The sequence below is a fragment of the Aricia agestis genome, chromosome 1 (genome assembly GCF_905147365.1).
Source record: "Aricia agestis chromosome 1, ilAriAges1.1, whole genome shotgun sequence".
Classification (NCBI taxonomy): Eukaryota; Metazoa; Arthropoda; class Insecta; order Lepidoptera; family Lycaenidae; genus Aricia; species Aricia agestis.
The window spans coordinates 18467968-18492651 of record NC_056406.1 but is presented as its reverse complement, the minus strand read 5'-3'; the positions used below and the strand labels follow the sequence as shown (position 1 = coordinate 18492651).

The 24684-nt window shown below is 37.0% G+C and overlaps 1 protein-coding gene across 1 annotated transcript; it reads right to left on the bottom strand.

Moving 5' to 3' along the window:
• Positions 1 to 20685: 20685 nt before the first annotated feature.
• On the bottom strand, positions 20686 to 22082 carry LOC121729575 (neural retina-specific leucine zipper protein-like). Its single transcript, XM_042118137.1, has one exon. The coding sequence runs from the start codon at positions 22019 to 22021 to the stop codon at positions 21059 to 21061; it is 963 nt and encodes a 320-aa protein (XP_041974071.1). The 5' UTR covers positions 22022 to 22082; the 3' UTR covers positions 20686 to 21058.
• Between the last annotated feature and the right edge of the window lie 2602 nt (positions 22083 to 24684).

The window sequence follows — 24684 nt, the reverse complement described above, 5'->3', positions numbered from 1 at the left end:
TATTTTAACTTGGATAGGTTAGGTGGCTTGTTTTCGCAAATACTTATGATTCCTATTTGATTCCAGATTTTAAAAATACGAATCAACAAGAAATGTAACTTGTATTCAAATTTAACAAGGGTCCAAAAAAAGTTTTGGAACCATTTATAATTTAAATTGGTACACAAATGGAAAATCAAATTTTATTATTACTGGGTAAAGTATATCATACGTGACAATATTAACAATAAACATATTATTTTGACTAAACCAAATCACACTCCGAGGTGAACGATCTCTGGGCACAATGACCTACTTGAGACACACGTATATTGTGTAACTAAACAATATATTATATGCTGACTTGCAGTTTATTTTACATTTTGAAAAATATTTAATTGTTCCAGAAATTTTGTTGAGTTTACAATACTTAAATTCGACTTATCTTGTAAGTAAATTTTATTTATTATATTTTAAATTTGGCAGCAGAGCCCATTCCATAATTTGATATTTGGTTAGTCAATTGATTGTCCCTTAATTATGTCAGTTTAATTGAGGGATAATAATTTATTTAACAACATATTCGGATACGTTGTAGCATGATTTAGTATTATTAATCCTTTAAATTATTAATACTTTTGCGTTTCGTTTTAACATTGCTTAAATGAAAGAAGGAACTACTGATAGATGTTGGGTCCTCAGTTTTACAAATCGTTCAGCAAAATGTATTTGTCTGAATTATTTGGCAAAATACGGTGCATTTTAATAAAGTATAGTCATCGGGAAAAACATAAAACCTGATTTCGCGGGATACTTCTCCACAAGTCGTGGGACACACAAATACCAACAACTGACTGCTGATGATGAACATTAATCGTTAACCTATTAACAAGCGATACTTCAGTAACAGAATTATCTAAACTGTGTGCGTTACCGGCGATCATTAGTGTTCATTGTTTTGTCCCGTCCGCGTCGGGCGGGAGGCGGCGACGGCGTTTAGCTCGCCATTACCGTGCGTGTACGACCGCACGCTGATTGATCACTTGTTACAACATCGTTAACGCAATTCACAAAGCGTTTGTAAACTTTTTTTTACAGGAAATCTAGCAGGTGATGGGTTAAATTGTCCTATATGACGTGCTCTACAGTTGAACAAGTATGAATATTCAGATTCTTAATTTTTATAGGTTTTAAAAATGTTGTTTTGCTAAAATTAATATAATATTTTAATTTATAGCAAAAATTAAAATATAATTTAATGCGATGAAGATGATAATAACAAAATAGCAAGAATTGCAACGATAGGGAGACAGAAAGGAATTCACTTCAACGCGTGATTTTTCCGTAGCCCACGCCGCTACGCCGCGCGCCGTGCTACGCGAGTCTACGCAGCCTCTACGACGTACTAACTAAACATTTTTAAAACGTTTTTTTACTTCCAGGATGTTATAAATAGAATCTTAGCTCTTATCCCACCAGAGCTATCAAAAAACTTTTTTAAAAGAATAATAATTATTATATAAGGTAAAAGCACTAATGGCAGACGCTTTAAGGAAACATAAAATATTTGAATGTTATAAAATATATATTTATGAAAATAGAGGATTGATAACTTCTTCCATATCTTCAGTAACTCTTAGAAAATAAAACTATTATAATTATTCTCTGACAAATCAATAAAAAATATATATTATTGATATTTTTGTTAACTGAGTCATAAGTACTAATAGATGACATCACGAAAAACGAACATCACTAATAGTAGACACCAATATGAACTAATAGTTGACATAGAACATTACATTACATTTTACATTTTTCCTATTATTAGGTGTTTATTTGCCGTTTTTTTTAAAGATTTCATTTACTTTATCATAGTAACTACATGCATATGAAATATTATCCACGTTGTCTCCAGATTCTATCCATTCTTCTTCCATGCTGAAACTATCTTTCCTCTAATTTTTATTTTTCATATTTTTTCCTAGTAAATTTATTTTCAGTCTTTAGTCTCCATGCTTACCTTGCCTCTTCTTTTTTCTTCTTTCTTTTCTCAGCTCTCCTTTTACTGCTAAAAAAAATTGCCGAGCGCGTGTTGACGTGGTCACATTATTTATGAAAACTGATCCCATTTTAAAATTTTGTTCCCGAAGGCGTCCCAAATATATTTTTTCACATCAACAGATAGCTTGAGAAGCTTATAAAATTTATAGTATTGAGAAAAAAATTGAGTAATTCTTATTTTTATGGTATTTTTGTCGTAAGTGTCATCTATTAGTTCCGAGTCTACTATTAGTGCTTTTACCTTAATTTTATGTTCTTAAGTACATCACAAAGAAAATATACCGTGTACAACAGACAACGATTATATTTATAATTCAAAAACAAGTAGGAATATTCCTATCATTATTTATTACAAACTTATATTACAAAGCCATATTGTTTGGTCATCAGAGTGATTGGATACCGGGGTCGGGTTTAACCTTGGCCGTGTGACACCGGAGCTCGCCGACACAGCGACGTGACACCATGAGCCACCGTGAGACATTGTTGCATTGTTAACTCATAAAATATCATAATATATACTGTCGCAGGCGGATTGTATAACCCGCCGACTTACATTACGGCTAGCTGTTTTAAAAAACAGGGCCGTTTTGTAATGAAGCGATTTATCGATTAGCCGGATTAAATGCGGCTGAATGAAAAATCGCCGGAATATATTCGGCGCCATACGTTATTCGAAACGGCTAGCCATAATGTAATAAAGCGAAAGATAAGTCGCCTCTTTATCAGTTTTTAGTTCCGATTCTTAATACTCTTGGCGGTGCCTGGGACATAACAAGAACAATGGCGTTGGATACCGAAAGTGTGTTGCTAAATTGCGAAGTTTTAAGTGAATTAAACAAAGAAAACAGTAACTTTCAAAACAATTTTCAGGTGCAATTAAAGAATTTCTATTATTCTCATTGTAAAACAGTAAAGAAAGTACCAGTACTAGGAAAGTACGATGCGGCTAAATGTGGGCCGCCCTATTGAAGAACGTATCGCAATAACAATCCGGCTAATCGTTAAACCGCTGCATTACAAAACGGCCCTGGTTTTTTAAAACAGCTAGCCGTAATGTAATACGGCGGATTATACAATACGTCTGCGACATATACATTATATAAACCATAGTATAGGTGTAGTCGTGTAAAATTATACACATGAATATCTCCTGATAAAAATTATATAGTACCCATTGATATACAAAAATAGTACCTTTTTATTAAAGTTATTAAAACTGCATTCGTTACAATAATTCATATTGAGTACTATGGATATTAATCTGTCTTAGTACATAATATCAGATTACCAATAAATAGAATTTTGCAAATTATGTCTTGATGTGCTTTATTTTTTTTTAATTCTTGTCACAAAAAAAATGTGGTGCAAGTACTTTTCAAAACAACTTCTCTTTAAGGTTTTTATAAAATATATACTACGAATATATAATATATACCTATGAACTACTTATGAAGAAGTTTTATATCACTGCATCCGGTTAACATATAGATTATCATATACTATGTTATTCAAGCTGCACCTGCAGGCAGCACTACTTATACATAACAAAACATGCAGTACTTGGAACTGATGATTTCTAGTAATAGATAGAGTTTGTTATGGCGACAGTCACATAATCCAGTCAGGTATATATTATATCGCCTTCTCCCGAATCTGGGTGGACCCAGTTTGGGATGTCGGCACCTGTACTTGGGAGTGATCCGCTCTATGTGTATGTACGGTGCGCCGATATGGGCCGAGCGACTGACGACCAGGACCAGGAGAATCCTAACTGGGTTACAACGGACGATGGCAATAAGGGCGATAAGGGGATACCGCACCGTCTCTAAAAATGCTGCCTGTGTCCTTGCCGGCAGTATCCCGTGGGATATTGAAGCCGAGTCACTGGCTGAAATATTTTGGCTATGCCAGGAGGAACGTTATGTAGGACGAATCCCATCGACAGACCAGATACGGCGATGGAGAAGAGCAGCACGGGACCGAGATTTTGACCTTTGGCTCGGTCGTCTGAATGAGTCCCTAGTCAGCGTCGAGTTGCTAAACGCAATGCGTCCCGTACTGAGGGAATGGGTGGACAGAGACAGCGGTGCGTTGTCGTACCGTCTTACACAGGTACTGATTGGGCATGGCTGCTTCGGTCAGTATCTGTGCGACATGGCCAGACGTGAGCAAAACACTGCTTGCCATCACTGTAGTGACAACCGGGATACGGCGCAGCACACGTTGCTCGTCTGCCCCGCTTGGATCAGACAAAGAGAGGCCTTACAGGTCACTATTGGACCCGACATCACGCTGCTGGCCATTGTTCGTGCGATGCTGGCCAACACTATTGGAGGGCAGTCGAGGCATTCGCCGAAGTGGTAATGTCGTCGAAAGAGGAGGCGAAGCGCAGGCGAGAGGCGAAGGCGCTCGATCCTCGGAGAAGGCCGAGGCGGAGACCAAGGGCAAGACATGGTCGCGATATCCCGCCTTAGCAGGGGAGCTAGGGGCGTCGGTATGGGGCTGCCATCGCCCATGACATCGAGTCCCGGGTAGGCCACGATGCACTTGGTGTTCCAGTGAATCGTTGCGGAGTAATGTGGAATGGTGTATCCACGAGTTGAGCCTCCGGTGGGGCAGAGGCGGTGGGGCTGCGGTCGTATATCACGCATTTGCCGTAGTCCCACCTTCAGGAGCAGGAACACCGTTGGGGTTTTAGTGGGTAGTCCCGGGTGCGTCTTCCGTCCGCCCCGGGGAGTCCCACATACCTCAGTGGTCCTCCCCAGGTCCCGAGGATGCGTAAAAGCATACCCCCAACGAAAAAAAAAAAAGGTATATATTATATCCAGACGCTTATAAGTATACTGTATTCCAAGATAGAATAAGACTTATGTCTGCCTAATTATTTAAGATCGTTTAGGCTGAAACCTAAACGGGCAACGGGGCGGGAGCGACGCTGCGGCGCGGCGGCGCGTCGCGTCACAATGTAATAATATGTATAGATGTATTTAAATAGGATAAGCCGTCTAGCACGCCGCGCGCCACTCGAATTTCGGAGCCTGTCCAATAAATGTCCATGTCCATGACATTGTCCATATCACAATCTACATTGTCACGCGCCGTGCCTTCACTCGCTGCCCGCTGGTTTCGAGACTTCAGCCAAAGTAGCATTTTATTCTCAAAAATGTTCTTGAATCTTTAAGAAATAAAAACCAGCCAAGTGCGTCTCGGGCCACGCGCAGTATAGGATTCCGTAGTACCGCTAGTTATTGAAAATTTGTATGGTCAATGTATGTACATTTATAACGTGTTTTACACTACTTACAACATCATCTCAGTTACTTTCAAAGGAACGAAAAGTTCCCTTATACTTTACCAACTTCAGCCAAAGTAGCATTTTATTCTCAAAAATGTTCTTCAATCTTTAAGAAATAAAAACCGGCCAAGTGCGTCTCGGGCCACGCGCAATATATGGTTCAGTAGTACCGCAAATTTTTGAAAATTTTGGTATGGTCAATGAATGTACATTTATAACGTGTTTTATACTACTATCAACATCATCTCAGATACTTTCAAAGAAATTTGAACGAAAAGTTCCTTTATACTTCGCCGAATACATTTTTTTAGTTGATCGACTATTACTCATAAATAGTTTTTATTATTCGTAGCTCATAAGTCATAACTTATGAAGTCTTCTTAGCCGTGATAGTTTTCCTTTTAAATTCAGCATATTTTCTACTCCCGGGATTTTTTTCACATTTCCAGAAACAACCGTATCTGGTAGAAGGGGGACTGGACTTCAACAATTTTTTCCACTTCAAAACTAATATTTCACAAATGGATCCCTAAATCAGAAAATGATCTATGAATTAATATAATATTTTAAAAAAACCTATCCAACGACACTCAGCACGATGGGGTGGGAGGTACCATAAAAAATATTTTTTAAGATTTTATGTACCATTTTGTCGACATCATTAAATCTGTATTGTATTGTATGTCAAATTACTTTGTAGGTCTTATAGCCTCTGAGCAAAACCGCAGACAGGGAGACAGACAGACGGACAAACGGTCGGACAGACCGAAACTAAAACGGTTCCTTGTTGACTACGGAACCTTAAAAACGTTTTTAAAAAATTAGCAGACTGGTTGTATACACTGTAATTGCAGTGGGACTTATAAGTTATAGCAACTAGCCAATACACTTCATCAAAGTTGACAACATCCGTTCATTTTGATGTAAGTGTAAACAAAACTTATGGGCAGCTATGAAGCACGCAGACAAATATAAGACCATTTGGTCGTGTTTTTGTTTACAGTTAGATCAAATTTGATCAGAACGAAGTAATTATAAACGAAACTTTACTTAAAATGTACCACTGTCACAGACGTAGGTGCACTACATTGTGCGTGTGAAATGATGAGCGATACCCGCCGCGTCAGCCGTCATCGAATTAACCTATTTGTGTCGAGGGTGTGGTGTTTACCTATGCAGATCTTGAGATCATTTAGCGTCTTTCCGCTTTATCGTAATGCGTGTTTGCGAGGGGAGGCCCTGCTGACGGGGGAATATATGTCGTGAGATTTAATAGACATGTAATGGATATCTGGATGACGTTTTAAGGATTTATGCAAACGGAATAATATGCCATTTCTTTCCCGTAATTGGAATTTCATATACGGGATTTTTGGATAATGCGGGCCTATTCTTTGCGACTTACGACTATTGATATATAGGTACTGCCGTGTTTTATTAAACGGAAAAGTGTGGGGTCGGTATTGTACGACGGTGATTGTTAGCCGAGACGATGTTTTAATATTGTTTGATTATGGATTATGGTATAGAATTTGTGGATCAGAAACTTGTATATTTGATATTGTTCTCATTTAACCTCCTTATTAATAAAAATATTTAAATATTGCATAAAATCTACAATGTTCTGTCTTAGTCTGTTCCATTGAAACGGTGCTCGAGAGTATCCTTACTGATAAATACAGAAACAAACTTATTTTTAACATTTTTACACGTTAAGGGTAAGTCAGCTACACCGAAATAATATAATACGAAAGTATACACGAGGTATAAACAGCGATACGAGTACAAAAGCGGCACCACGTTAAAACAGTTTAATTGAAGTGAAAACTTCTTTAGCGGCGTTGAGCACTTTTGTGGGATGGGTAAAAAGTGTCAAACTCGCGTCAGATTCTCGTGCTGATCGAAAAACCGTAAGACGGTTGGAGAGTAGTGTTGTAACATCGAAATCGATTAATCGAACAATCGATTGTTTTTTTTTCGATTGTCGATATTTTTTAATCGATTGTAAGGGTTTCGATTAATTAAAAAAATCGATTTTCATAAAAAATGGGTTAAAAAAATTGTAAGGGTTTCGATTAATTAAAAAAATCGATTTTCATAAAAAATGGGTTAAAAATTGAATCGATTGTAAAGGTTTCGATTAATTAAAAAAAGATTTTTTAAAAATCGATTTTCATAAAAAATGGGTTAAAAAAATAATGCACAACGTTAATAATCAAGTTTTCACTTCTGCCGGCACTCCCGGAGTGCAACCCGTCTTTTTTTTAAAAAAGCTAAGTAGTTTAGATTCAGTCTAACCTGACCTTTATGTTACTTTTCATGTAGGTACTAAATATTTGTACCATCGAAGAAATTGATTCATAAGCAGTTGACGGACCTACGTTATGTGGTCGGATTATGTCAACTTAATGCACGTAACCATAAACTTATAATGCGACAGTACACAACGACGACACGACAGTATATTATAAGTTTATGCACGTAACAATATGACGTCATCCGTCGGCTGGGTTTGACAAAACGCGATGAAAATACGTAGGTCCGCCATGTGCCTATGTATCAACTTATCTGATAGTACATAACTTGCATACCCAAAGACGGTGTAGTGTGGTGTAATTCATGTTGAGGATGCCTTGACTCCTGAGTGTCGTTTGATGCTAAAATCAGAAGGCTGTATGACAAGTATGGAGTCGGTAGTTTATACTTTTACTCCAAATTAAATATTATTTTACTTTATGCCGAAGTTATACAACATTTAAAATAATGCAAACCTCTTCAGTAGAGTTGAAAATAATAATATAATGTACACGTAGCTTCTAGAGCTTACTATAAATTGCTGCTTTGCTATTTTGTGAAATCGTATTGCACGGATGTTATTATATATATGGATGATATTCGCTTACTATTAAATCAGGTCAATTGGTATATTATGTATTTGTATAATACAGACCTACCTATGTATAGTTGTACAATATTTTGCTTCTTTGATACGTTAGAAAAGGCTTTGGTCCTTTAGCGAAGACCTTTTCTTTGTCGCTTCTTTATAGAATCGTCGATCAAAGTATACGGAATTGACAAAAGCGCTCGTTACACGTTGACTTGCGACTCGTCTAATGTCAATTCCATATATTATGATCGGCGAGTCTATAAATAATTGATAGAAAAAAAGTCTTGGCTACAGGCTCTGGTTTACTAAAAACATCACCATCACCATACCATAAAAGTCTGTCTCCACAGTAGTCTCTAGTCGACAGGAGCGGGTGCGCACGGCGGGGCGTCGCCGCAAACGCGATTGTCGACAAACGAACCGGTACATGCCATTACCGCGCCACCTGCCCACAATACAACCCCGACCGTCTTTTATCACGATGCTGAGAGATTTCAGTAAGAATTTTTAGGGTTCCGTACCCAAAGATTAATAACGTCGTTGCAAAGAGACTGTCTATCGCCATGTTGTGGCTAAACTGGCAGACAGTGTCATCTTTGCTGACTATAAAGCGAAACTAAAATAATATCAGAAAACGTTTTTAGCAATGTGTCCCTTAGATCAGGTTCATCCAGGGCCAGAATTCAAAGTTTATAACTTATCTTAAATAAAAAAAAATCTATTTTGTTTTTGGGATACAGAAATCTTTATTAACTTGAAAGAATAATAAAAACCATTTTTTATTCACACACAATAATAGTCCCTGGATATTTAAAAGAATACAGATTTGGTATAATATTTTGCCGTCGGCCGCGGTTGAACAGTGAGCAACTGAGCATGTGTCCGGCGGAAGTTGATGCTGTGCATAATAAGGATGTGAGTGGAAGAATCATATAACTAACATTTTATAACATAAGGACAAATACTAATTTTTTCCCTTATAATATTTTAACTAACCTTGTTTAAATTACCCACTTGATCATTTAGCTAATATATCTAGCTACACATAAAATCCACAGTTTTTTTTTATTGCAAGTCATTATTCTGTGTGTTTACTGTTTAAGCTTAGGGTGTTCAGTACCTGTAGGTTTTCAAAAATTAATTGTAACTTTATAATCTATTCAGTGACTATGTGAGTGCTATTTGATGGATGCCTTGGTTTCACCTCTAGATGAGACTGGGGGCTGAGACAGATGAGCATGTCTCTAGGTATGCCGTTTAGATGCAGCAAAGAACACCTATTGCTGCAGGCAATCGGTAGAGGCCTAACACGTTAAGTCCATTGCACTGCTGCAGCAGAATGCAGTCTCTTACACACCGCTACGACATTGCAGGTCTCCCAAGTCCGCGGGACTGTTGCTGCCCCACACGTGGGTGATATATCATTTGAATAGAACTGTTTACAGTCAGCACGGACAAACAACACCACGTGTCTTCGAATACCTGACCTACAAAGCTAATTTGAAGGACATCGAGAAAAGGAGAGTAACCTGACGTAGCAGCGTCTAAAGTGATGAGTCGCGCGTGGCCGGCGCGGGCCGCTCAAGTAACGACCTATCGATTGCCAATAGTGCCTAGTTAGCGATCCTCGCGTCTGCCCCCGCCGCCCCCCGCCCCGACCCGCAGCCCGCACCCGCCCTCGCATCTCGCGTCGCGACCTACGGAGCTACGGAGCTATAGTGGAAAAATTAAGTCTCTACGTACATGGTGTTTAATATTCTCATAACTTATTAACATGTTGTTTTTTTTAGTTTAGGTATATGCTCGGAGAATATAGAGTTGGCTGGCAAAAATACTGCTAGTGAAAATGAGCACGATTGTTTTAATTTTTATATTTTCTATGATAAAAAATTCCTGATATTATTTTTACATACAAAATACTTCTAAAATGTTTGAAGTCATCAAGTTTTTATTTTTTAATAATTTAACATAACCATTCAAATACTTATACTAACTGGCTTCAAATTTTAAAAATTAACATAATACTAAACTGGATCGTCCTAATAGGAGCTTTCTGAGAAGGGAATCGCTACAGCATAACATAATTTATTTAAAATTGTAATTTGGATTACAAATTTAAATAAATTGCCCTCTCTAATGCTTCATATAAACGAGTACCAAAAACCTTTAAAAAAAGGAAACCGCATAAAAAATTTAAAAGAGAAAAAAGCTAGATTGGTATGGAGGTCGTGGTAGTACGATGCGGCGGCGACGGGAGTATCGACCGGCGCGACCCTGCCGAGCCAGCGCTGCCTCAGCTCTCTGCATCAGCCCTTTTGCGACAACAAACCAGAATAGCATACACTCCACACTTTTTTAACACATTCCCGTCGTATTTTCCCAGCGAATGTTGGTAAACAATTACGCAAATATGTTTATTTACATTTTACAAAAACTTGTTTACATTCTGTTTGTTGGTGGCAAATAATCACGGTACAAATCAAGGACTTTTTTAATTCTACATTTAATATTTAAAGATTAACTCGCACAAAAGTTAAAGTTAACAAACTATTTTACTGACTGCTTATAATATTTAACTTTCAAATAACCCCACCCACTTGACTTTATTTTTTTTACTCGACTGTAATAAAAGCTTTTTGCCGTTTGTGACTAAAATCTAGAAGTGATAATTGATGAGAATCAAGTGATTATTTAATAGTAGCTGTGCTGCGGTAGATTAGACACCTCTCGCCATGCTACTGTCATCACTCATCACTCATCGCTCAATATTCCTTACATTATTTTTTTAAATACAGCATCACCAATACACGTCATAGTATCGATGTTGCGATACACCGAACAATGTTTATAGGGTGAAATGTCTCATATATTATATAAATTTTCCACAATGTCTACGTGTTCCTAAGCCTGTAAGAATTACATGTGAGTATTTCGAAGACACAATCCGATTATCCAGCATTACATGGTCAAGATCAAAGTTCTTTGTTAAACTATCTCAACCCTGCCTTACTAGTTGTCACCATAGTAAAAACCACCTCCGCGGTCTTGTGGCTTAGAACGTGACACTAGACTAGGAGGTCGTGAGTTAGATGGAAAAATATGTTATTTCAGAGTTTGGTTTGGAGAACGGCGGCTGATCACCTGATTGCCTGCAGAAAGATGATGCGTCGGATGGGCATGTAAAAGTCCGTCCTGTCTTGTTTCAGGCCAGTGCCAGAGAGGGTGCAGCGCGTAGGATCACTCGACCTGCCTAGCTGGCCACGGTTTGAATAGAACCGACTGGAGGCATTATAATTATCATAACATTGGTATTATTAGGTACCGCAATATATACCACGGTACCTAATAAGACCAATGATTCCTTGAACTAGACTTTGGATATTGATCAAAAATGTAGATCATCGCGCGTGACCTATCGCGTATAAGTATTAGTGATGGTACCATCGAGGAAGTTGATTCCTATGCAATTGGCAGACCAACGTTATTTGGTCGAATATGTCAAATCAATATTAATTGTGATCTGTCAGCTGGGTTTGACGTAACGCGACCAAACTACTTAGGTCCCCGATTTGCATAGGAATCAACTTCTCTGATAGTACATAGTATTAATCATTAGAGTCAGTTCGCATCTAAACGAAGCTAGGCGTGACTTGGCAATGCAAATCGCAATACAAAATGTAATTTCAAATAGCACGACGTCTTTTCACATTTCGATCATTTTATGCATCATCGCGGTGCGTACTCGTATCGTTTCGGTACGAGCTGATAATAAGGACAAACAAACATGATTGTGGTCAGTAAGTCATATACCGTCGGTATTTTAGAATTTCCCCATAAACAGCATATAGGTCACACTGCTCAGACACGTTCCTCTATATGAAGCTAATGCACATTGAAATTCGTTTGTTACCAAAAAATGGAAAGTATAGTGGGATTGTGACGTCACAGCGACCTTGCCACTAGAAAAATGTGCCGCGTCGCCGCAGCGAGGTCTGCTAGCTCATCACTATGTCAGGCCATCGCACCCTCTACGGTAACTCACCCAGCACCGAACGCCACGTTAGCTAGACTATTGATTCACTTGTTACTTCATATTGTGGAACTTGGCAGTTTTTGTACTGAGAATTGTTCGTTTATAAACTGATTCTTTTTCGAAGTAATATATGTATTATAAAATATTGAGTATTGAAAATTAACGTTACGACCGACTTTGTCTATTTTTCGTGATAAATCCTCAGTCTAGTAGTTGTATGATTACGATTGATTACTTCTTCTTCTTCTTTTAAAAATGGCCGCCTCGGTGAGTTGCCAATGTCAGAGTGGCTTAAAGGACTATTATTGCCTCTTGGCACAGTTTCTTTTTACAAATACAATATTTTTCTATACGAGTTTTGTCAAATGTGATTGCTACCACAGAATACATATTAGTACAATTGCTACGAAAATAATATGTTAGCAGTTATGGCACAGCAATATAATATTTATAAACGTTATAATGATATATATCTCTTAAACAATATACATTAATCAAGGAAGCGAATAGGACGAAAACATTTTTTTCAACATCCATAAAATGTAGAAATAATCGCGCCATACATTATTATGATGTACGTACAAAATGGGCCATTAAGCGACTGGACCCGCAGTTACAATGCTCATAATTCTCCTCGACTTCATTAACAGGCTTCCATTTGCATGACAACCTCTACTTATGTACAGCTACAGCTCATAACAAACGCTATGTAGATAAGAGGAGAAAAGTAGGAGCATGGCTCGGTTCTGCCAAACCACGGCTTATGTTCTCCCTGTAATTTGAAATTTAACGGAAAATCATTCTTATATCATTGCAATACGGAATTCACAATTTTCGGAGCACTGAAAATGTTTTCATAGTCGTTTCAATAGGCGGCGATGCGGTCCTCTCGCTCTAGCGGGGCGTGGTCGCGGCAGGACACGCCCCTCATCTCCCACCACGAAGCCTTTCGTGAGATCGCTATGAATACACTACATACAAATATTATAAGTTATAACGTAAAGGCTGTGATATCTAGTAGAGTTTTCCATGTAATACTTATTTTATTCATACTCGTATATATTATACGTATGTTCGCTACCTCTTTGACGATGAAATACATTTTATTAGCACATCGAGAATAATAATTAATAATTATTAATGACTTAATAGCTGCTACTCTTATCATGATTGTAGAAGGTTATTATAATATTATTATTATTAATCATGGATTTCGTAATTATTATTAGATATTGTGTGTCCATTTGGTAGATAATACATAGTAGGTACCGTACCTACTATGATTAATTAAATGATTCATATTTTGAATGTGTTGCCACCTTTCATTTATTGCGAAAATTACATTTTAATTACATTACATTTAAAAAGTATAACATGTGAATCACATATTTTATTTTAAAACAAAATTAATAGATGAATTCATTTTCACAGTTCTGCTAAATTACTTTTTCTCCATAGGTTAAAACTGAGTCCCAGAAAAAAATGTAAGATAGGTAACTAGATGACGCCCGCAACTCCGTTGCGCCAAAACTCGTTTATCGCGCGGGAACCGTACATTTTGCCGGGACAAAATGTATCCTATGTCCTATCCCGGGACTCAAAGTATCCCCATGCCAAATTTCAGCAAAATCGGTTCAGCGGTTTGGGCGTGAAGAGGTAACAGACAGACATACGGACACACTTTCGCATTTATAATTAAATCTTTATGAAGAATGTAGAGTTGCAACGCAATAAACAAACATTTTAGCAATGAATTTGCGAGCTTATTAAAATAATAAACTTATATCAACCAATTTAAGCATTAGAGGCTGATGATAATAAATAATTCAAAATAACATGCAGTTGTTAACATGAAACTTAATGCCTTGTATATTCTAACTAATGCGCAGTGTTAAATTACATTTAGTTAGAACGCCGTAGGTACTGACACAATGCAACAATGTAGGTTTCCTGTTTACCTTCGTACAATGTCCAAGATGGCATCGTGTTATAGCTACTTACATTTTATATTAGTCACAAGATGATGCCGGCAACTCCGTTGCATAAAACCCGAAAAAAATTATCCTATGTCCTTTCCCCGGACTCAAAGTACCACCGTACCAAAATTCAGCAAAATCGGTTCAGGGGTTTGGGCGTGAAGAGGTAACAGACAGACAGACACACTTTCGTGTTTATAATATTAGTAAGAATATTATACGTTATGGTTAAACAGGCAGATGCACTGCTTGTCATCAGACAAGCTAGTATACTTTTCTCAGAGTATGTTTTCAGTTTTGACCATGTTTTAACTTATAAACTGATGTCCGTTGCTTGAGTGAATAGGGAAGATGCATATTATTATGTGCGACTACAATGTAAAAAACACATAAGAAGGCGCATCGTAATATTTTAAGCTCAATCATTAATGATTTTTGATAGAAATAAGAATTTGAAAAAGAAACCTGGATCGAATTTTTTTAAAGCGTCAAGTACTTAACCAATTAGTGACGCCGGCGTGATGGCATCGTAGTTTCGACATTCGTTTTCCGACGTTCAAAAAGTGTAATTAATATAATAGCTATTTTGAACAAAAATATATTTTATTTTAATACTAGCGACCCGCCCCGCATCATTCGAAAACGGCATCAAAATCCGATGCATAGTTTTAAAGATTAAAGGGAACAAAGGGACATGGGGGGAAAAAGCGACTTTGTTTTATAATATATAGTGATTTATTTATAATATAGAATTGTTAGTACATTGCTGCATTCTCTTTTTAGGGTTCCGACTTCCGTACCCAAAGGGTAAAAATGCTACCCTATTACTAAGACTACGATGTCTGTCCGTCTGTCTATGTCCAGGCTGTATTTCAAAAACCGCTATAGCTACACTTCTGAAAGTTTCACAGATTGTGCATAATATCTGTTGACGCTATAACAACAAATACTAAAAACAAAACATTTAAGGGGGCTCCTAATACAACAAACGTGTTTTTTTTTTAATTTTTATTACTCATATCGTTCAAAAAATTTAAAAAATCACGTTTGTTGTAATAGGAGCCCCCCTTAAATGTTTGACTTGTTTTGTTTTTAGTATTTGTTGTAGCAGCAACAGATATACACAATCTGTGAAACTTTCAGAAGTCTAGATAGGTTTTTATTATTTGACATTCTATTGACAATGTATATGAACTTTAATGGCAACTAAAATTGTACTAGCTTATTGATTGCTAACGATAATTCGATAACATACGAATAAAATGACATTTTCTAAAAACGATTCCTAGCTAGATCGATTTATCGTCCCCGAAACCACCTATATATACTAAATCTCATGAAAATCGTTGGAGCCGATTCCGAGATGCTCGTTTAAAGATATAAGATTTTATAGTTTAAAAAATGCATGTATTTAAATTCACACACCATTGTTATGTATAGAATGTACAGAATCATATTTTGTTATTATGACTCAATACCATCCTTGTACTTAAAGTGTGTACCGTTCTTGTGAATAAAGACATTTTATGAATTATGAAATTGACGGTACGGAACCCTTCGTTACCGACTCGCATTTGGCCGATTTTTGAATTATTAAAATAGTATTTTAAATGAAAAGATAAAACCGACTTCAAATTTGTACATACGTAGCAATGATATTGTATGAAAAACTCAAAGATACGTGAGAATTAAAATTACGTTATCTCAAAAACTACTGGACCGATTTTGATGAAACTTGCAGTGTTCTCTAAGTTGAATAATACCATGTACAACAAAAAAAATACCCAAATCGGACGTGTAGTTCCGGAGATATGCGAACACAAACATAAAAACATACATACATATATACAAACTCTTTTGAAATTTGGCACATTTGTTCTGATACTAATCTAGACTAACATATACAAAAACTGGGCAGTTCTAGAAATATTACATACATATGCATCGAATTGATAACCTCCTTTTTTAAAGTCGGTTAAAAAACACAAGAGTGTTCTTCGGTGAATATTATTTATTTGTTTTTAAAAGCTTTTTTATAACTTGCTCTGTTTGTACCTTATAATATGTAAGTTTTTATTCGGGTGGAATTTTGGATCTCAATTTTGAAGTAGATATATATTTTAATTACCGTTATATCCGTGACCGCTATGGTATCTCTTCGTATAGTCGTGGATTGCTCTGCTAATATAATAGAAATACTTAAATCAAATAAACTACAATCTATCGACCGTCTCGAACGAGAAAGTCTGAATATATAATTCAGTAACATTACTAAATATATATAATATAATAAATCTCACTAAATATCTGGCAAGCTTTTAGTGTCATAAAATTATATTGCGCGCAAAAAAAAAATCCGATGACAAAAACTTGAAGAACTTCTACAAAAAAAAACAGAAAAGAAACTCTCTGACCACGACCAACTAAGTGTTAACGTTTATAAACTAAAATAATACGCAAAACTAAAATGGCTTGTACCAAATCAGCGAGTTGTCAAACATATTATACTAAATAACTATAGTTAATAATTTAAATGCAGATAAAATTTAAAAATATCTGAATATAGTAATATTATTATAACAAATTGTTTACAGAAACCTCAGAATCGAGTCCAATGACTTGTGGTTGAGCAATACGCGAGTTTGCAAAAACATTAAAAGCGATTGCTCAACAATACGAAGAATCGGGGTCGACATATTGTATATCATTATGCCTAACTTTTGCGTTGTTAACTATACTAGTTGGATATTGCGGCTTCGTTAAAAAAAGTCTATTCTCTACCTATTCTCTACGTATTTTATGAAGATTAAACAAAATGTTTTGCTAGCAAACCAAAATATCTACAGCTGATTGATCTACTTCGTAGGGCATTAAAACCTAAAATGATGATGGTGATGATGAAACAGTCATACATCACTGTATCGGTGAAAATATAGAAAATCGATCCGGTAGTTTTCGTGTGATGTGAGGACATACGAAATACTACGAGTAATATTTCCTCTTCATAATATATAGTACAGATAGAAATATAGGATATTTTATCAATGAAATATATCTATGTAACCGATGACGGATTGACAATAATAATAATTCTTTATTGAAAAAAATTCGTAGCATTGCTACGCCACTCGGTTCTGTATTTTATTATTCGTAGTGTATAATAATAATTTTAGTTTTAGGGCTTACAAGGAAGTAGGAACTAAAAATAAATCATATGAATTTGCTCAGTTCATCCGTTTGTCTATACGACAAACGGAATCAAACGGACAGCATCATACGATAATATTATTCTGTAAGGATTTATTTAGTGTTAAATGGCAAATATTTAAATTAAATTTTTATTATATTAATTAAATTAAAAAAATCTAATTTAAGATTTTTTTTCTATGGGTTGGTATTACCTGAAATAAACGTATTTTATTTACTTAATTATTTATTTATTTGTCACTAAGTAAACCTTTACTGCTTTATTTTTTAGGGTTCCGTATCGAAAGGCTAAAAACGGGACCCTATTACTGAGACTTTGATGTCAGTCTGGCTGTCTTTACGTCTATCTGTCTGTCTTTCTGTCGTTTCGCTCGATATCAATAATGGCAACAGGTAGACATTTGACACTGTCACAAAATTCTTATTTTTTTTTGTTATATTCAAGTACCAGTCTTCATTAAAATTAAATTTTTAACACAAAAGCTAAATATAAAAAGAATAATCCCTATGGTGTTCCGCAAGGTAGTAACTTAGGACCTTTACTATTTTTGTTTTATATTAATGACTTCCCTGACTATGTAGATGACGAAACTGTAATGTACGCAGATGATATAACAATAATTATAGCACATAAAAATAAAATGAGGTTAGAAGAAGATGTAAAATTATGTTTAAAAAAGATTATGGATTGGATGAAAGCTAATAATTTACTAATAAATACAAATAAGACTATGCTAATTAACTTTAAAATGAAACAAACTAATGAAATTAATCTTAATATTACAATTCAAGGAAACAATATTAATGTAGTTAATAATACAAACTTCTTAGGTATAAACATTGACAACATATGCTCATGGAAATATCATACAGAACATATAAGCAACAAACTAGATAGGTTTACGTATGTGCTTAGAACACTATATCACAATGTAAACAATAAATCAGCTTTAATAGCCTATCATGGATGCGTCGAATCTATATTGAGGTACGGCATAATTATGTGGGGCAATTCTGTAACTGCCAACCAAATCTTTATTAAACAAAAAGCTTGTATACGAGCAATGAGTGGTGCTTGGAGATTAGACAGCTGCAAGCCACTTTTTCAAAAGTATGGTATCCTACCGCTACCATGCCTTTATATATTCGAAATGTTAAAATTTGTAAAGAAACATTACCATCTATTTGAGAACAATTTATCGAGCCAAAGACAAATAAGGAAGGAGAAACTACTGGTCCCTACTCAGAAAAAGAATATATTCTCTAATAGTGCATACTGTATGGCAATAAAATTATATAATAAATTACCTGATGAATTTAAAGATAAAAATTGTATACTATTTAATAAATTGACATTTAAATTACTTATAAAAAAATGCTATTACACAATCAATGAATACTTTAATGATAAAGAAATGAATCGTAGTATCTAATGGAATTATTATAAAGTTATAAAATATGTATTTTGTAATGACTTATTAATAAATAAATTAAATAAATAAATGAAATTTATGTAATGATGACTATTATGATTACTATTATTATTAATAACTATTGACATTGACTTTGAAACCATAAATGCTAATTAATTTATTGACATATTAATATCTATAAGTACTAGAATATAATAATAATAATCATATCGAAATAAAATAAGATGATAATTCATGACATAAATATTGTTCATTATCCAAAATTTAAATTGTTTATGTAAAAAAAGCACAAATTGACATAATATTATTGTATTAAGTTCTTTATAATAAGTAATTATTTAAGTATTAGAAATAGTATACTTGAAAATATAATAAGATAAAAGGACAAATAATTATAAGTAGTATTAGTATAAGTAAATAAATTATAAATTAGAATGTATAAAATTTGCACGCCACCCAAAGGCAAAATAAGAGAGCTTGATCATATTACTTTAACATCATATTGTACCTTATTTCAGCAAATAAATGATTTCTATTTCTATTCTATAAAATTTTTAAATTAATGATTGGCCAAGTGCGAGTCGGACTCGCGCACAGTTTTAGAGCAAAAATAGGCTAAAAAATTTATTTTTTGTATGGGAGCCACCCTTAAATTTTTATTATTCTTAAATATTATTATTAAGGTTTACATAATATATTTAAGGCCCTTATGAAAATTTCAAGTGCCATTGCGTGTTGCCATTATTGATAACAAGCAAAAAAGCCCAAAAAAATCACGTTTGGTGTATGGAAGCCCCCTTAATTATTAAAATGTTTCTGTTTTCAGTATTTGTTGTTATAGCGGCAACAGAAATACATAATCTGTGAAAATTTCAACTCTCTGGCTTCTTCTTACAACCTGGAGTTCTTCTTGACTTCTTCTTGAGTTACAACCCGGAGACAGACAAACGGACAGACATCGAAGTCTCAGTAATAGGGTCCCGTTTTTACCCTTTGGTTACGGAACCCTTAAAATACAATTTTATGTTCTGTATAAAAAGCTAATACCGCATAAGTCAAAAGTGACCTTAAACAAATTTATTTTTAGTATGTTAAGTACATTTCTTTGGTGTCGTAGGCGCGCTACGAAGCTCGTAGCGGGCGCTACGAGATCGAATGCTGCCGTATTTTATTTAATTTTGCTGCTTTTTATTTGTTGCTGAGAGGATAATATTATATAGGTATATAGAATATTATAAATATATATAGAATATAGCTTTGAGATAGTAAAATGTGTATATTTTAAGAGATTACGAATATGCCTGAAACGTCTTAAACTCTATTTCCATAGTCTTTTCAGTTATGATCACGTTTGCCACTAGTTCATGTTAATAACAAGTAGTGCATATTATGTACAGAGTTTATAACTAAATTGTTGTAATTATAGTATGAAAGCCCTATAACTTTTAACGGGCTTAAGGAGATTAGGCTGTTAAAATATATTAAGCTATTATTCTGTCGAAAATAGTGCAATACTCAAAGTTAAAGGGTAAATCTTTTCAATAACTAATGGTACTATTAAACAATAATATTAAATGATTTTCTCGGTATTATTCTCATCATAATATGAAAAAAATAATTTAATCAGTTTATTAATACTAAGCGTCTCCATTTTCAGGCAAGTATGAGCCCTAATATTTACTGTATGTCAATTAAACTGAGATTGGTAAGATAGATAATATTAAGAACAGGTTAATGACTATTGTCGTGCTTATTACTATATTTTTTTCTCTGTTTAAATGAATTTGTTACAATAAAATTCTAATAAGTATTTTGCAAATGTTTTATTAGGAAAACAGAAATACTTTACATAGTGTTTTCTTTTATTATTATTTAACTATTTACAATTAATGAATAATCAGTTGCTCGAATCTTAACCTACGTATAATCTTTATTATTACATATTTAACGAAGCTACGAATATAGTACGACACAACCATACATTTAACACGGGGCGGAAACGCCGTCGCGCCGCCTTAATGTCCCACCTTTACGAAACTATAAAACTGGAACCGATCATAATGGAATTTCAAACTTAACAAAAGCACGAGTGACCTCCGGGGCTCAGTAGCGCTGCCAGGCGCAGGCGGCGGCCGGCGGGTTGGCGGCCCCGGCGGCGGACCGCGGCGCCGCGCCCTGCCGTCACAGCTCCGAGAAGAACTCGGGCGAGGAGTGCGGAGTAGGCGGTGCGTGCGGCGCGTGCGACCCGTGCGTGCCGTGCGACCCGTGCGACCCGTGAGACCCGTGCGACCCGTGCGACCCGTGCTCGCGTCCCACCAGCGCCAGCCGCTGCTTCAGCACGTCGCGCTCGTGCGTCACGCGCGCCACCTGCAGCTGCAGCAGGTGCAGCTCGTCCTGCAGCGAGCGGTTCGCCAGCTCCAGCTCCTGCCGCTGCTGGAGCCGCTTGCTCCGGCAGTTCTGCGCGTAGCCGCGGTTCTTCAGCGTCCGCCGCTTCTGCTTAAGCCTCGTCACGTCCTCCCGGGGAAACCCGTGCAGCCTCTTGTTCAGCTCACGGACGCTGAGCGTCATGAGCAGGTCATCGCTGATGAGGTCGTCCCCGCACGAGGACGGCTGGTACGACTGGTGGCCCATCCGCGGGGACATCGCAGAGCAGGAGCTCGGGGGTCGGAGCCCGACCTGCTGGATGTGGTGGTCCTGCTCGCGCCACTCGCGGCGGTCCCACTCCTCGAAGTTTCCGCACGGCACCGTCCGCATGTCGAGGGGCTCCCTCATGTGCGGCAGCCACAGCACGTCATCGACGGGCGCGGCTCGGCAGGGGCTGCGGCCGATGGGCGCCGGCGGCGTCTCGGGTGGGGTGCTCGGGTCGACGGCGATGGCGACATGCGGCTGCGGGTAGGGGCCGACGTCGGGCCATTGCCGGCAGGCGCGGGCGCAGGCCGGCAGGGTCTCGACCAGCTCGTGCCAGCCGGTCCGGAGGGGCTCGCGCTTCACGAGGTGGTTGGGCTGGTCCTCGAGGTGGTCCAACTCGAAGTTCTGAACATACTCGTCGGCGAGCTGATCGTCGTCAGCCTCGCAGTGCTGTTGCGGCGCGAGAGTTTGCATAGCACCTGCCTGGGCGCACTCCGCGAGCGTGTGTTCCACCATGGAGGCGAGCGGGGCGCGCGCCGGCCGGGAGCGGACTGCCGGTGCGGCGCAGGGCGGCCCGGCTCCGCCCTCCGGCCCAATGACGTCGACCGGCGCGCGCACGCCGCCCGCCGCCCGCCGCCCGCTAGCCGCGCCGCGCCGCTCCAGACTTTATCACTCCGAACATAAGTTCGCTAACATCAAGATCATGTCTAATATAAACATAGCGCTCGGCTATAAACACAAGTATAACCTACCTACACCCAACTGTGACCCAACATACAATATTAACACGTTCAACACATAAGTTTACAACTAACAAACTACGAAAGTCACCTAATAAAATTAACATAATACACTTACACAAGAGTTACTATTTATTTTGGTACACTATTTATTTTGAAACTCTCGGAACCTTTTGAATAGGCGAAAGCTGTTTTATGATCTTAAAAAACCCAGTAATAGCTGTTATAGGCACTGGAAAAAGCTGGCACTTCTAAAATATAAGATGTTATTAATAAATATTTTCAGAAACCTTAAAAAACTAAAGAATTTTTCATGTTATTTATGACCATGGACCATATTATACAAAAAAACTGATGCCAGATTCATCGTGTAACCGTACTCTATATAAGGGACACATTCAACTCGCCCTAAAGTATTATCACTTAGTTTAGTTACACCCTGTAAACTTAGTACTTCAATGTTTCCATTGTCTCGTTGAGAGAATAATAATTCATGATTCTTAATTATACAATATGTAAACAGATCTAAAAAGTCAAACGGATATATTATTTTAGTTAATTTATTATTAGCTACTTATACTATTAGCAGAGTACACAGATAATATGTTTATTTTGCTATTAGGTAGTATAGTAACCACCAACAGTGAAATAATTATGTAGACATACTATACTGTATATTCCCTCGTAAAGGCCGGCAACGCACCTGCAGCTCTTCTGATGCTGCGAGTGTCCATGGGCGACGGAAGTTGCTTTCCATCAGGTAACCCGTTTGCTCGTTTGCCCCCTTATTTCATTTAAAAAAAAACATACCTACTAGTTACACAACAAGTTTACTTTTAAATACATTTTATTACTTAATACTTAAACAATAACAATAATTATTAATTGATCGAATCCTTATAAAAGTTCTAAACCACATAAACCTACTGGGACAGGTTCCCTAGAACATTTTTTTTATAACTATCAAGCTAATTTTTCGTGAGTAGCTTCATTTTGATACTAGACGAACAACAAGTTTCTCTGCGAAAAATCTCGAAAGTAGTTTATCTAACATAGATAGGAAGGATTTAATATTTCGATTTGATGGTCCTAAAATATGGATTCATCGATTAAAGTCAACGAGGCCTTGTTGATTACAGAACCCCTCAATGTTTTCAATACTTGAGTTAAGACAGAAAATGTTGGTGTGGCAACAACATGATATTATATCTACAGCGACCATATTTTATACGCTAAGAAGCTACTTACAAACTTTATGATTTATAATTAATCGCCATGTATAAATATGCATAGACGTGGCAGTAAGTGGCTAACAGAACAAAGTGATTTCACGCGTCGGCGATGCGGGGTTACAATTCAGCGTAATTCCGAATAACATTTAATCACGACCGCGACCTCCGCGCCCCACTCCGGGGTTAACCCTTCCTTATTATCCTGCAATAATTAAATGGATGCGCCTATTATTGATGCTATAATTAAGACGCACGCTCTAGTTGGCAGTGCTGATATTGATAGAGTAAATTTTTGGATGTGCTTTTGTTTTAATTCGGGTTGTCAGCTGGTCTGACAACCCGAATTGGTTGAGTTTACCTGGTTGAGTTTACCATACTCTGACTGGTCAGAGTATGGTAAACTCAACCCCTTTTGTAGCCTTAAAATATCGTGTACTGTGCAAGACTGTTCACTGGAAGTATTATTAAGTTAAATGAAATTTGAAACTTTAATAAAATCGAACCCGTGCAACTGCAAAGGAGAAAATATGCTCAGCGAAATATTCCTTAAAACTGTAGTAATTTTGTCTCCATCTCGACTACACACGTATTTTACCTATAATATTATTTCAAAACATCGACCGAATCAGAGATGGGAGGAAAAGGTGCGTGCGTCACCTCCGTCATCTTGGAGGAGAGGCTATTGTTTGCTCTATTCTTGAAATATAACATTTTGTATTAATATACTAGATCCTTTTTATCCAATAATCAATTAGTTGTTTTCTTTAACTCCTTGGTATAGTCCAAGGAGTTAGCTATCGACATCACTTAGCTCTGACATTTTGAAGGTGTCATCAAACTCCCTAGCTACAGACTAGGGCTTCGCTCTCAAGAGCCTGCAGTCTTCGCTACTCGTTATAGTTACACCTTTATCTTCGTACCTTTATCAATATTCAGATAGGGTTGCGCTGCGCTGCGGCGGGCTGCGTCAGCCGCCGCTGTTTGCCCTCCCCGCGCCCCGGTCCCCGCACCCGCGCTCGGTCAACATTGTTAGCGGCCACGAGCGATGTTATTACATGATTAACTCCCTGCACAGACATATTATCGTGTTTGATCGCGTTTGTTAATTGTTTTATTACCATTAATTTTCAAATATAAATAATAGTTTGATGCGTGTTTTACTTGTGAGCCATGGCATGGGTACAGCGCAGCTAATTGTAATTTAAAG

Coding starts and splice junctions, on each gene's coding strand:
- LOC121729575 (XM_042118137.1), bottom strand. CDS start 22,021: ATGGTGGAACACACGCTCGCGGAGTGCGCCCAGGCAGGTGCTATGCAA.